This window comes from Tachypleus tridentatus, chromosome 7, assembly GCF_004210375.1.
Source record: "Tachypleus tridentatus isolate NWPU-2018 chromosome 7, ASM421037v1, whole genome shotgun sequence".
In the NCBI taxonomy this organism is placed as follows: Eukaryota; Metazoa; Arthropoda; class Merostomata; order Xiphosura; family Limulidae; genus Tachypleus; species Tachypleus tridentatus.
This window is the reverse complement of record NC_134831.1, coordinates 153,167,256-153,181,857: the sequence shown is the minus strand read 5'-3', so window position 1 is coordinate 153,181,857 and position 14,602 is coordinate 153,167,256. Positions and strand designations below refer to the sequence as shown.

At 33.0% G+C, this 14,602-nt stretch overlaps 1 protein-coding gene and 1 long non-coding RNA gene across 14 annotated transcripts in view; both read left to right on the top strand.

Moving 5' to 3' along the window:
• The window catches only part of LOC143256934 (uncharacterized), a 496,333-nt gene that overhangs the window by 332,842 nt on the left and 148,889 nt on the right, over window positions 1–14,602 (top strand). The window lies entirely within an intron of this gene.
• The window catches only part of LOC143256927 (retinoblastoma-like protein 1), a 67,108-nt gene continuing 61,573 nt past the window's right edge, over window positions 9,068–14,602 (top strand). Inside the window, exon 1 of the mRNA XM_076514815.1 lies at window positions 9,068–9,332. Within this exon, the coding sequence (XP_076370930.1) occupies window positions 9,195–9,332 (138 nt within the window). The 5' untranslated portion in view covers window positions 9,068–9,194. The remainder of the gene's footprint in view (window positions 9,333–14,602) is intronic.

The window sequence follows — 14,602 nt, the reverse complement described above, 5'->3', positions numbered from 1 at the left end:
ATCGCTATTCAAAGAAAGAGAAGCACTTTGTAGAAATTCATAAAAACTAATAACACAATAGTGTAATAATGCGCAAGTGAATAAAGAATTAACAAAAGATACTGATAAACCCGACTCGTTTTGACAGGTTAGGCTTGTCATTCCCAATGGAACAATCTTACCCTAACCCGACACTAGTCGTTTATTTTTCTTTGTTTTGTTAATTTTTTGATCAGCTGTTCCTTAATTTATTGGTGTGCTATTACTGTTTTTGTCTTTGCAGATAAGATATTGTTATTCTGTTGTTTCTTCTTTATTTTTTCTTATTTCGAATACTTTATAATCGACTGCTATTCCCTCATTTTTGAGCAAATTGACTTGAAACGTGTTAAGATTATAACTTGGTCCAATACGTCCAAACACCGTATACATTCTTTTTTTATATATTTAAGTCTTTTTAAATAATTTTTTTAGACACAAGAGGAACAGACCAAAAATGTATGTTTTAGGCATCTGTACAGTCGTATTTACAGCAGTCAGATGAAAATTGCCATAAACATAAATTATCATGCATATTCTTCTTCTTTTTTTCAGAGAAAGTCAAAACTCACAAAAAAGTATAATTTTAGGGGTTTTAGTCAGTTACTTGGCCGCATTTTGACTGACATGGATTTGGTACAAGGATACCTTTCTACAGGCCTCATACATATATCTACAAATATGTGAGATATGCCCATTTTAGGGAAGATGACGACAAAAAAAATAATTTGGGGTATTTCGGCCAATTTAAATTAGATTAGAAACAAAGATACTTTGTACTGGTCCCAACTAAAAATATAAACAATTTTTAAATATTTGTCATTTGTTCAATTTTTCAACGATGAAAGTGCAATTTGGAGTGCTTTCAAATCTATCGGTGCTGATTATTTAATGCTTCGTTTGTGTAATATACTTCTTTATATTGCCTTTTCGAACAAATCAAATGTTTAAAAACACACCTTTTATTACAATTATTAACTTACAAGAAATAGAAGGAAATGCACATTACTTTAAGTTCAATAAACGGAATAAAAGTGCATTATTTATAAACACGTAATTAAGAATTCTAGTTCGTTGAATTTGAAAAAATAAAAAAGCAACTGCGAAATTTCCTAATAATTTTTCAGATAGCTTCTAGTACTTTTCTCAAACAAGAAACCAAAATAGATCATAACATAGAAAACTACCTTTGTATCTAGCACAAAGCTACGCTTGGGCTATCTGCGTTATTCTTCATTAATTAATTTTGAAGTAATAGACTAGAAAGAGAAGCCCAAGAGTTGGCAATGGGTGGTAATGACTAGCTGACTTTTCTGTAGTCTTTCACTACTAAATTAGGGACGACTATCGCAGATAGCCCTTGTGTAGCTTTCAAAACAATTGAAATTCAAAACAACCAAACAATCTCTTAATTATTATATACAAGTATTTAATATTCAGATAACGAAGTTTTGCTTTCTCTAAGTTCCTAAATTTTATGTCATTCATCTTTGAATTCAATAAATTCATAAAACACACATTTTTTTTATTTTTATGCAAAATAAAAGAAATCCTTGTTACTCTTTTCGCTGTTATTATCACTCTATACATTTGAAATATTCTGTTATTTGTTATGGAAAGCTACATAGTAGGTCGTATACACTCTACCTACCAGGATGGGGGACATTCAAATAAACTGTTTGTTTTTTCAATGTTATATTTTTATCCACAAATTCCTTGTCTGCATTTAATCCTAAATAAAATTATTCAAACTTTTCATTAAATAAAAAGTTACATATTTGCTTTAAATTACGTAATCAATTACACACCATTTTTTGCTTTTTATCAAGTTTACTGATTGCAATATTTCAGGCCCGGCATAGCCAGGCAGTTAAGGCACTCTACTGGTAATGCGAGAGTGGCGGGTTCGAATCCCCATTGCACCAAACATGCTCACCCTTTCAGCCGTGGGGGCATTATAATGTGACAGTCAATCCCACTATTGTCCCCCGCTAGTAGTACAGCAGTAAGTCTATGGATTTACAACGCTAAATTCAGGGGCTCGATTCCCCTCAGTGGACGCAGCAGATAACCAGATGTGGCTTTGCTATAGGAAAACCCACACACACAATCCTACTATTCGTGGGTAAAAGAGTTGGCTGTGGGTGGTGATAACTAGCTCTCTTCCCTCTAGTCTTACACTACTATATTATGGAAGGCTAGCGCAGATAGCTCTGGTGAAACTTTTACAAAATTAAAGAAAAAACAAACAAGCAACATTTTTTAATATAATGTCTGAAGAGGTATTACGCTAAAAACTAGTTTTCGATCCCCGTCCGAAGCATTACACAAATAGCCCATGGTGCAGCATTGTGCTTAACTAACGAACAACAACAATAACATAAGTTTAATTACAAAATATACTGCTATAACGTTGGTTTTGCGTTGAGGTTGTTCTTTCAAATGAGTGGTTACCTTAGGACATGTAATGTTGCTTCCCTTATATGTAATTGTTAAAAAACGCCCATTAAAACTGCAAAACCGAAAATGTGAAACCACAAATTTGCATACATTTCCACATCAATCTACGCAACCTTCATACCAAATTTGGTGAAGATCCATAAAGAGTAACAAACGCAAAAACGTCCATAAACCTGAAAATTTATAGCTCCCCATAAACCCAATGAATCTTTATGTTACAACTGATGAATATCACCTACAGGGGGAGAAGTAGTGGTTAAAAATACAAAATCATCCATAAAAACCTCTAAATTGAAATTTTTTATGTACCTCTGCATGAGTCAAATGAACTTCCATACCAGTTTTGGTGAAGATTCATTCAAACCCTGCGAAGTAGTCACATGGACATACAACAGACAATACTACTATATTTACATGTAAATATAGTGGTATTGTCTATGTATACATAAAGCCAATTCCATCCCATGTAACAATAACAAATTATCTTATTTATTTCTTACCTACTTCCTATTATTATTTATACACAGCTGTACTTGTAACGTCACGAATAATAATTTAATTTTCACCAAAAAGTTATTCACTAATGGTATTACGACTAATGTACTGTTATAACGTCGTTCTATCATTAGAGTTTGTTTTGAATTAAATTAAATCGTATTAACTTAACGATAACAAATTACTTTATTTTCTCCTTTATCGATTATACAAACTTTAATTTTGGATCTATGTTAAAAAATTATGTTTCTTTGTTTTTAAATTTCGCGCACAGCTACACGAGGGCTATGTGCGTTACACATCCCTGATTTATCAGTGTGCAAGTAGAGTGAAGGAATAGTAGGATTAACCATCATATTATCCTTCACCCACGGCTGAAAGGATGAGTATATTTGGGGGGACAGGGATTCAAGCGACCTAACCACCTCGTCATGTAAAGATTGTGTTACTAACCTAAAACAAATATACTCAACTGTATAAAGTAACAGCGATAACTAACAAACAGAACTTATAATTTTTACCTTGAAAATCACTAATCACTTTACAACTGTCTGGTATTTATAATCTATCACTTCTAACATCACATAGAACTTTCTAAGTGTTCTGCGCCCTCGAGATAACATTGTGGATTTAAAGTCTCTTGAACAGCCTTAATGCCAAACAAAAACGTACACAACACTAAATTGTTTATTTGCCAATATTTGTTTTTCAGTTTTCTCTTCTAAGGCTCATGGTATATGGACGAGACAGTGTCTTGTCACTGGGAGAGTTTTTCTGAAATAAATGATTGGATGAATCCTTTGTTTAATCTAGCTTTGATAATCACCTGGAAGTTGTCTTGAGAGAAACAACAGGCTTCTATATACACTGAAGCTCTACTGGAAAGTTATCATCTAGAGTTATCCAGTTTACTGTTTTCATTCACAAACACACTTCCAAGAATGATCATGATGGAAGACCTAAATTTTGTAAACTTCATCACTGATTTTTTTTATCACAACATATGGCTTCTCTAAAATTAATGATAAAATTCATTCTTTCTTGCAGCAAGGATGGTCGTACAGTCGTACCATGTCTTTTCAGTGGAATCCAGTCTTATTAACATTAATATTATAGGAGATTTTCATTTTATCACTAGCTGATTTAAGTCTTTTTCAAGTAAAGTCATATATGTAATAGATGGTATTCATCCGTTACCCTTCATATTCTATGAAGATTATTCTAAATAACTGTTCTCTTGGCGAAAGTACAGGTCAAGTGGTACTTCTTTAAGTTTTTTCTTAAACATAAGTGATGATGGTGTTTCACTAGAAGTCTCGTGTCTTTCTCTACGGTAACTCATCAGTAAGAGCTGAATATCTTGATCCCATATTTTCTGATGTTCATCCATAGAAAAGGCTAAATGATTTAATAGTACAACTATATCTCTCTACCATGTTATCAAAATATGAATGAAGAGTCGTTGTCCTGTTGTTGTTTTTTCTTTTACATTCCTAAAGACTAAACACATTCTTGTAAACAAGTCTGATTCATAGTTCGTTCTTGATCCGAGTGAAACTCTACAAGCACACCAAAGTTGGAATATCAAGGCAAAAGATACGAACTTGAAACTAATTATTAGGTGTATTTGAAACAAATTTGTTGGCAGGTTTCTTTACACAAGTTTCTGCTTCCTGGTTAGAAATATCACATGCTTCTGGCTATTTGTTGAAACAGTCCATTATAACCATTGTTACTCTATAGTAGGGAACCGAACAAATCGACAGCAATATTTTTAAAGTGGTGTTCCAACACATAGTGCTGTAGTTGCCTATGCTGTTTTTTCTTATGGATCTTCCACTTACAGCAGTGTTCACATGTTTTACAGATTCCTGACTCCTTACCCAGTTTAAGTGCTCTTTTACTTGCTGTTGTATCGTCACGTCTAAGTGTCCAGCTGTTGGAAGATTGTGGAGATGATGAGATGCTATGGAATGAATAAACTTTAGAAGTACCAACTGTAGTTATAGTTTTTTTGTCCACTGGTATCTTACTCTTTCCGGTAGTCGTTTTGTAAGCATAAGGAATCATACTCTACATCATTTTTTAAAAGTTGTTGGTAGTGGCTATTTGTATTGAGAATAGTTCTATACTGATCGTGATACACCTAATAATTGGTTTCAAGCTCATATCTTTTGCTTTGATATTCCAACTTTGATATTGGATCAAATCTTTATCATCAGTGGTGGGTGCCGCATCTTGGACTATACTTCAGGTTTTCCTATAATGCACTTTCTTGTAACAGTGTTTACACACTTCATTAAAACACAGTCTTAACGAAAACTCGTCAGTGTTTCCATGATTCTATACAGGGCAGTGTATAATGTTATTGCTGTATTCCGAAGTTTTAAAGCCATCTTACTATTTGGATTATGAAAATCCACCAACCACATCAAAGTTCTCCATATAAATGATGACAGAAGTGGATGGGACTTGATCAATATTTAATGGTTCCATTTGAGTTGAACAATACGTGTTTTATGTGGCACTCGTTGTCTTGCCATAGTAGAGAATCGATTTTTTTTCTTCTGTATTATGATTGGGACGAAATTGTTCTCATTTCAAAATCATTGGCGTCTATGTCTAAAACCAGTGGATATTCTATATATGAAAATACTAAAGTAGTGGTCAATTCCTTCTCCAGTTTGTAAAATACTTATTGCCAATCAGCAGTCCAACAGAACTTATTTGGATTTTCAATTAGTTTGTGTAGAAGACGACCTATGTCAGAGTAATGTTTTATAAAGTAGCAATAGTAAGAGCCCAGACAAAGGAATCTTTTTACCTTTACTCTTTGAATTTGGCCAATTTTGGACTGAGTCAATACATGACGGATCTGTAAACACCCCTTCTTTGTTGGCTATGCGTCTTATAAAAACATCTTTTCCTGAAATAAATTCACTCTTCTTAGGATTCAACTTAAGACTCTCTTTCATCAAATAATTCAGAACCAGGTTGTTGCAATTTATAAGATTTGAAACTAATTAACAGTTTTTGTAAAATTGAGTAGAATTGGATAAGTGTTGAACATTCTGAATCCAACATCAGGAAACATTACAAAAGTATAAGAATGGTCAAAAGTAAGAAGTATAAACAACATAGTGAATATACTTTAGCATTTTTTAGAAACAATACATCTGCATGCGTTCGTTCTTGACTTAGTGCAGATAGCCCTCGTGTAGCTTTGCACGAAATTCTAAAAACAAACAAACAGTTTCTCTTTCTTTGATTTTTCTTCGGTTTATTCTCTTCATAGAACTTGCTTTTGACTGTATGTTAAATATCAGTGCACTTAAATATCATACCAAAAACTGAGAAAGTTAATATTTATGTGCTGATAATTTAAAAATGCAGACCAAAGCATGGCCCAACATGGCCAGGTGGTTAAGGCGCTCGACTCACAATCTGTTGGTCGCAGGCTCAAATTCTCCATCCAGCCAAGCATGCTCTCCTTTCAGCCGTGAGGACATTATAATGTGATAATCAATCCCACTATTCTTTAGTACAAGAGTAGCCCAAGAGTTGGCGGTGGGTAGTGAGAACTTTCTGCTTTCCTGTTAGTCTTCCGCTGCTAAATCAGGCACGGCTTACGCACACAGCTGTCGTGTAGCTATGCGCAAAATAAAAAAATCAAAGTAAATTCGTTGGTCAACAGGTTTGTGCAATATATTTTTGATATGTTGGTTGAACACTTCATAGTACTATTCTGAATATTAGAAGAGATCCACAGAGGTGAAGCAGCTAACTTTAATGGCCAGTTCTTGCATATTTGTGTTAAGTTGGATTAAAAGAAACTCAACATTTCACTTAAGTCTGACGGTTTGGCTGAATTTGGCTGTACAAAAGCTAGAACACACGAAGTGAAAGAGATAGGCATCGATCACATGCCATGAGGGAATAAGACCAACAACGTCTTGATTTCCAACTGATTAGTTGGATGGCGTCAACAGAAATTTTTTGGGCTGTGTTTTGCAATAGTTAATGCACATGAATTTTTTTAAGGTCCTCAATTATTATTTGGATGTACAGTCATTGGAACAATGACAATATTCCCATCCAAATACTGTTTTATAAAATATTGAAGGATTCATATTTACGGAAGTAATTGATTAAAGTGGCTTCAGATTAAAACTGTCAAAATATTTAACAGATCAGAAGTTTGAGCTTGGTGACTAGATATATATATATAGATATAGATATAGATATATATAAACACATACCTGCAACAAGTAAGTAAGTCTGCTGAGTTTAGGCTGGTCTGTATCTTATACATGTTGAGGGTCTTATCAGTTGAAATACAAATTACAACAGTTTTACAATTCACTTAACCACGTCAAATGTACAGGAAGAGTAAAACTATTTTTCTCCAATGACTTTATTTAGAAATGATCATCCCAAAGGTCAGAGGTATATGAGTAGATTGACTCTTATGATAAAAGTGATGATTTTGATTGAGTGATAAGCAACAGGCTGCTGAAATTATATACTTTGCATACATGAGAAGACAACAGTATAGGAAAGGTATGTATGTTCTGATGACTTATAAATATTATCATCTATCTTATTATCATTACAGCTAAGATGAACTAATTTATTAATAGTTGAACTAGTTATTTGCTTTAAAAATTAATCACTGAAAGGAAGTGTTATTTCTTTATTATCAACCTATCGAGAGGAGCATCATCGTAAAATCTTTAGGAATAATGAGATAACCGTGTGAATATAGTACAATTAGAGTAATTAGAAGATTGAAATAACTTTAGCTAAAAGACGTTGCGATTTGTATTTTTCCTCGTCATCAAGTAGGTGTTGAAAATGAACCATCGTCTGATATCTCGTGATAATTTCTCCTTCTATCTAGTGAGTTGTAGTGGCATTTCTGTAGAGTAGATCATGCTACACTCAGAAGTTAAACAAACATCTAAAACAGATAATATTGTCCTAGAAAACTGGCTCGTAGTCCATTTATTTTTGAAAACTGAAAATTTTGTACAATCCAACATAGTGAAAGGATTTTGTAGTCTTTGCTTTAAGAGCACTTGATTAATGTTTTTTTTGGCAAACGTTGATGGTTGTTTGCGAGTGAATTTATAATATTTCACATAAATTAGCGTGATTTTTTGCTGTGTCTCCATGTAAGACCGGATTTGATAGTATGGTGTGATCATATCAGTTTTTCTGAAGTGCAGTAAGAGAGTTGTACTTTAATAAAACATGAAACCAACAATAACTGTATGAAATCAGAATGAAGTGCGTGTAATTGAATTTTAGTTTTGTTTGAGATATTTTAAACGTTTTTTTGGTGTAGGAGGTTTACACAAGCCATAAACGTAATCGCAGTATCATAGTAGTGGGAAAGGACAGTAGTTCTGCCTGTTTCGTTGCATTATTATTGTGATGAAACTAATAGTGTTTTTATTTCTAATTTATCGACAAGAAATAGATGTGATATGTGGGCTACGCCCATTCCTTATATGTACAGTGTCTAAAGGAATATGTATTGTTGCTGCGTCCTGCAGTAATTGATACATATGAATTTACATTTTAGCAAAAAAGTGAAGTAACTGTATGTTAAAAGCAGCATTATAACAAAACAATAATATAATACGGGATAATTAGTTGTGACAATTAATATAACATTGCTAACTGAACTTCTGAAAGTTGGGTTGACTTGAACTTTTCAATTAAAAACATGTGAATTGAAGCATGAGTGTTTTAAGTTGTCTCACAGTCCAGATCAGGTTTTTCGATTATTATGTAATGTCAACAGAGGGCGATAAAGTCAATATTATTTGTGTAATTTCAGCTTTCACTTGAACATCTGATAGGTTTTCCCGCGTAAATTGAGTGTGTTTTACTTTGGTATTTAAACTGGACTACTTTCAGATAGAATGTTTCGTTGCTGGTTAATTAGCCGAGAGCATTTTATCAAGATAGTGTACTCATTTTGAAAAAACAATGATTATTCTTAATGTTTACGTTTGGTTGCTGAACTAAGTCAGATTGCTTTTAGATCTACTTGTTTTTAGTGTACTAATTTGTTAAAAGAGGGTGTGTGCTGCGGTTAATTTCCCGCCATTCGTTTAGGTAGTGTCTGTTAGCAACGAAAGGTATATCGAAACCTCTGTCCTGTTAAAAAAGTAATGATTTAGGTCCACATTTATTGGTGTAAAGTAATTAAAATGGAGAACGCCGGAGAAAATGGGACGGAAATAAGATCAAGATTTCAAGATCTTTGTGCTGATTTAAATATGGATAAAAGTGCTTCTGACGAGGCATGGAATTCATTTCAGCGGATCAGTGCAAACTATACACTTGAGGTTAGAAAAAATTACTTAGTTGAATTAACTTACTATTATTAAGCCTAAGGAAGATTAAATCGCATTAATATTGTTTGATATTAGTAATAACTAACATATACCATTGCCGATGAGTTTCTAGATTTGATAAGGTATTAACCCCTTTTTGTACATTTTGAACAAGAAATGTTTTCTGAAGCAATGTGTTAAGTCAAAATGAGTTCATAGTTGTAATGTTTAGCACAGGAAACAAGTAATTGGAATATGTAAGTATTACTTATGGTAAACTTGTTACCATTGTAATGCTAAAACCTCTAGTACCAATAAAATTAGAAGTATAATAAATTAAAATAGATGATTTTCAAGTACTGGGAGGAATGAAGGATTTTGATTAAATAGGAATGATTGAAATATTGTTACATGTAGATAATTTTGATGACAAATATCTTTTAAACTCGGGTTATGGGTTATAAAAATTTATATAGATAAAGTGCTAGAGAAAGAGGGAGTTGCTGTATATATAAATCATTAGTTACATCCTGTTGAAGTTGATAATATCAAAGGTAACAGTAAGAAGATTGAATCTATTTGGGTTTCTGTAGTGGATATGAAGGGAGAAGGTTTTAGTGGGAATTTATTACAGACCACCAGTTGATACTGATGAAATTAATGAGAACTTTTATTACAGCAAGACTAAGAATTAATCTGTTATTCAAGTTGTGATTATAGAGTGGTTTTAATTTTAGGCATATATATTGGGAAATCTTAAAAGCCAGACATGAGAAAGAAAAGTTTTTGAAAACTGTTTAAGATGTGTTTTTTTCTACTAGTTGGTTGAGAAACCTACTTGAAAAAATGCTGTTTTATATTTATTAGTAGCTTTCAATGTGAGAATGGTTGAGAAGGTGGAAATAAGGGAACAACTAGGTGGAAGTGATATTTGGTGTGATGTTTTACTGCATATGGAGATCGGGAATAGTGTTTTTGTTACAAATTTAAAAAATGCAAATTTGGTATTTAAGCTATTTGAAGAGACTGATCAAATGTAGAAAAGCTCTAAAAATGAAATTTTAAATATAGACAAAGAAATTTCTTGGAAAGAAAAATGTGGCAACAAGTAAAACAGTTTGGCTTACAAACGATAAAATTAAATTTAAGACATTTAAATTGAATGGTTTGAAAGGAGTCTTAGGAGATTGTACAATATGAAGAAAGTTGATCAAAGAGGAAATTAAAACATTGAAAAGGATATGTGAAAAAATATTGATTTAAAATGTAAGAAATTAAATGTTTTCTAAATTAAATACATTAAGGGTAAACAAAGTGTTAGGGCAAGGATAGAACCATTGAGGGATAACACAGGAAGGCTACTATTACAGTTACAAGATGACTGGGTTGCTAAATTTTGCTTTATTGTTAATTTTTACTAATGGTGATTTGAGCAATATTCCTCTTCGTGAAAAGTTGATAGACGGAAACAAGATTGAACAAGATGATTAAATTAATCATGAGTTTATTAAGAAAACATTGGGAAGTTTAAAAAACATTAAAGCTCGTGGGCCAGATGATTTTTACTAAAGGTTTTTTTAAGGAGGTTAAGGAATGGATATTTGAGCCACTTGCTTTTTCTTTTTGTAAGCACTTGGGCAGTGGGTGGGTATCAGAGGACTGGAAGTTGGTCAGTGTTACTCCTCTTTTGAAGGAATATTTTAAAACTTGTTCCAGTAATTATAGACCCTTTTATCTTATATCAGTTGTAGGAAAAGTTTTGAAAAGTGTGATGCTTTGCAAAGCCCTTTTACAAAGTTTAAAATTTTGTTGAATAGTCAGTATGGTTCCACTAAATGGATAAATCTTGACTTGCAAATCTTTTGACATTCTTTGGAAAGATCACTGCTAATGCATGTGAGGGTAGAGATATAGAATTGATGTGTCTGGATTTTTTCAGAAAACACTTGACAAGGTGCCAAATAAAAAGCTTATACAAACATTATTTCTGTAAGTGTGAGGAATAAGCTAAATATTTCAGTAGAAGAGTGGCTGAATGGAAGAAGCAGAGGGTTATTTATTATAGAGTTCAGTTGAACTGGATTAATTTACCAAGTAGAGTACCCCATGGGTCAGTCTTAGGACCATTGCTCTTTGACTTGTATCAGTGACAAAGAGATAGGAATGATAAATTTGCTGATAATACATGGGTATTGGGTGTTCCTGGCTGTGAATAAGATGTTGCTTATTTACAAAAGGATTCTGATTATTTATTGAGTTGGACAAATAACCAGGAGATGGGTTTTATGTATAACAAGTATGAGGTAATATATGTGGCTTATCATAATATGAATTGCAAGTATAATTTGGATGAGAATAACCTTAATAGTGTTATGAAAGAAAGAGACCTTGGGTTTAATAGTTAATCAGTCTCTTAAGCCATTTAAGCAGCATGCTATTGCTAGTAGTAGGGGAGATAAGATTTTATTTTTTGGTTGTATCTACAGACATTGAATCCAGTATACAGATGTTATAGTTTCATTGGTGTATTGTTTTCAGAGAAGGGTTACCAGAATGGGGCCTGGGATGGAAGAGTTGTCATAAGTGATTAATATCTGAAAGTTTTTCATAAAATGAAGTTAGAGGGTATCTGATTAAGGTATTTAAAATTGTAAAGCAGTTGATGGATCATCTTTTTCTAACATATTGATGAAAATGGTAGGATTATGGAATGCATACAAATTTTGGTAGGGCAGGAGTATTCTTCAGCTAAGACAGTTGTAATTTTCTATTTTTTTGGAACATGTTGCCTTCTGATCTTGTGGAAACAGGAAATTTAATTAAGAGAAAGCTTGGTAACTATGCAAGTGCTAAGGACTAACTTCAGGGTTTAGTTATTTATTTTTAATTTAGTTAAGAGCACAGGACAGTCCACATGGACCACTTGGTATCTTGTTGACCCTAAATGTTATGTTACTAATTGTACAGAACCTAAATACTGAAACAATATTTTGTTATTTGTTTATAATGACTTACAATATCTATTCTTTAGTTAATGAAATGAGCTCCAGTTCTTTAAGTTCTTGTTTGTTTAGGTAAGTAGTCAAAGGGCTTTTATTTTTATCAAGGTTCATTTTTGAATGTTTTTGTTTTCCAAGCATATTATTTTATGATTATTCTTAGTTGTTTAAGCTTTTAGCCCCAATATTTTCAGTGTTTTTTATTATGCCATAGGTTTATTTTTTATGCTTTTTTAAGTGTTTGATAAAAATATTTCTGATAAGAATTAAGGTCCACCTTTTGAAAGTGCTCAGGTAATAAAGTATTGTATTATAGTGTTAAGAGGAGTTACTAAAGTTTTGTAGCCAAAAATGTTAAATCTGATATAATGGTTTGATGCATAATCTCATGGTGAAAGTAAATCAAAGCCATGGGTAATATTGGTCTTTTAAGTTTGAAAAAAATGAGGAACTTCATTATGGAAGAAGGAAATGTGGCTGAACCTAAAATGATTAATTTATTCTTATTAACCATTCTTTTAATTTTTAACAGAAGAACAAAACTGAGTTATTAAGTTTAAATGTCGAAAGAATTTTTATTCAAATAATTTTATTATCTAGAACTTTATTAGTAGTTATCTCACAAACAGGTGAGAGAAAATGTCTGAGAATGAAGCTCCTGGTCCTGTATCTAAATGTTTTTTAAAGGTTTGAAGGAGACTCATTAAGGGCTTTATCAGTTTTAGAGAAATCTATTCATGCTTGAGAAATTCCTTATTGAAAAGTTTTCAGTGATATTACTGTTTTTAAATGGAAAGGGAGGAACTATAGAATGATCAGTTTGTCTTTTGTTGTCATCAAGTGTTAGTTGGGATTGTCAGTCCTTCAGAAAAGCACTTAAAGTTGGCATTTAATGATTTCTCAAAAAAGGTTTTAAGTGTTGTGTTATCAATCAGGTTATAGAATTTTTTATGTTGTTGTAAGGCTAGCATGAGCTTTTTTAACTGAAAACATCCTAGTTGTTTACTCTGGCTACAAGAAAGCTTTTGATATCAAAACACTAACAAGTTAATAACTTATGGTATCTCATAACACTAACAAGTTAATATAATCTTTATGAAGTCTGTTAGGGAGTGAGAGTGGTGATACATTTTTCCACTTCTAAAAAAACAAACATTGTCCATATATGGCAAGTTTCCTGACTGGCTTGAATCAATTGTTTGCCTGACAGCTGATGGGGCAGCTGTCAGTTTTGGCACAAATAAAGGACTTGTCAACAGATTGAAGGTGCAAAAACCTTATTTGATAGGGATCCACTGTGTTAGTGACAGATTGGAACTTGCAATTAAGACCATCAAAGACATCCCTTACCTTGATAGTATTCAAACCTTTTTAGAAAACCTATGGAATTTGCCACAGAACTGGGCTGGCCTCAAAAAAGCTGGTAAAGCCAACAACATTTTTTGTTAGAAAGCCAACAAAAGGGACAGGAACCTGGTGGGCAGCCTACAAAGAGCGCACTCTGGAGTCAGTTTCTCATAACTGGCCAGCTTTAGTGGAGCATTTGTATCAAGTAAAGCTGCATGACAAAGGGGAATGTGGACAGAAAGCTGCAGGATTATACAGTACTTTGACAAGCCTTAAATTCATCCTGTACATGGACATACACTTGGTAGTTCTGCCTGTTTTGACATCTCTTAGTCTCAAAATGCAAGATAATTCTGTTACTGTGAACATTGTTTCTGACAAACTCGCTGTTTGCAAAGAGAACTTAGGCAATCTGAATCATGTTGTTAAAGAGCTCACAACATGTGAACAAACTTGTCAAGTTTGAACTTTGAACTCTGTTACACAGAGGAAAAGTGATTGCTATTAGTGACAAGGGCCAGAGGCTCAAAAAGTGCCACAAAAGAGACATTTGCTCAATCCATGGCTGAAGAAACTGCCATCTTCATAGGTAAAATTGTCATATATCTGAATGAGAGATTTGAAGAATTTGATAAGGATTTTTTTGGTACCTTTCAAATTTTTGAACCAAGCAACTGGCCAAAAAGCAAGGAAGCATTGTCATCTTATGGTCATAATGAACTCCAGACACTATTGGACCAGTTTGCTCTACTAGAAGCTAAGGGTTTCAATATTGCAGCTGATATTTGCCAAGCTGATTTACATGAGACACTGCTTAAAGCCACAAGATTTGCAAAATCAGATGAGTCCCTGGCTAGTAGTGCAAGTGGATTGTGGGCCCACATGTTAAGTCAGATTACTCTTGAGGACAGTAAACCTTTTCCTGGATCAACAGTG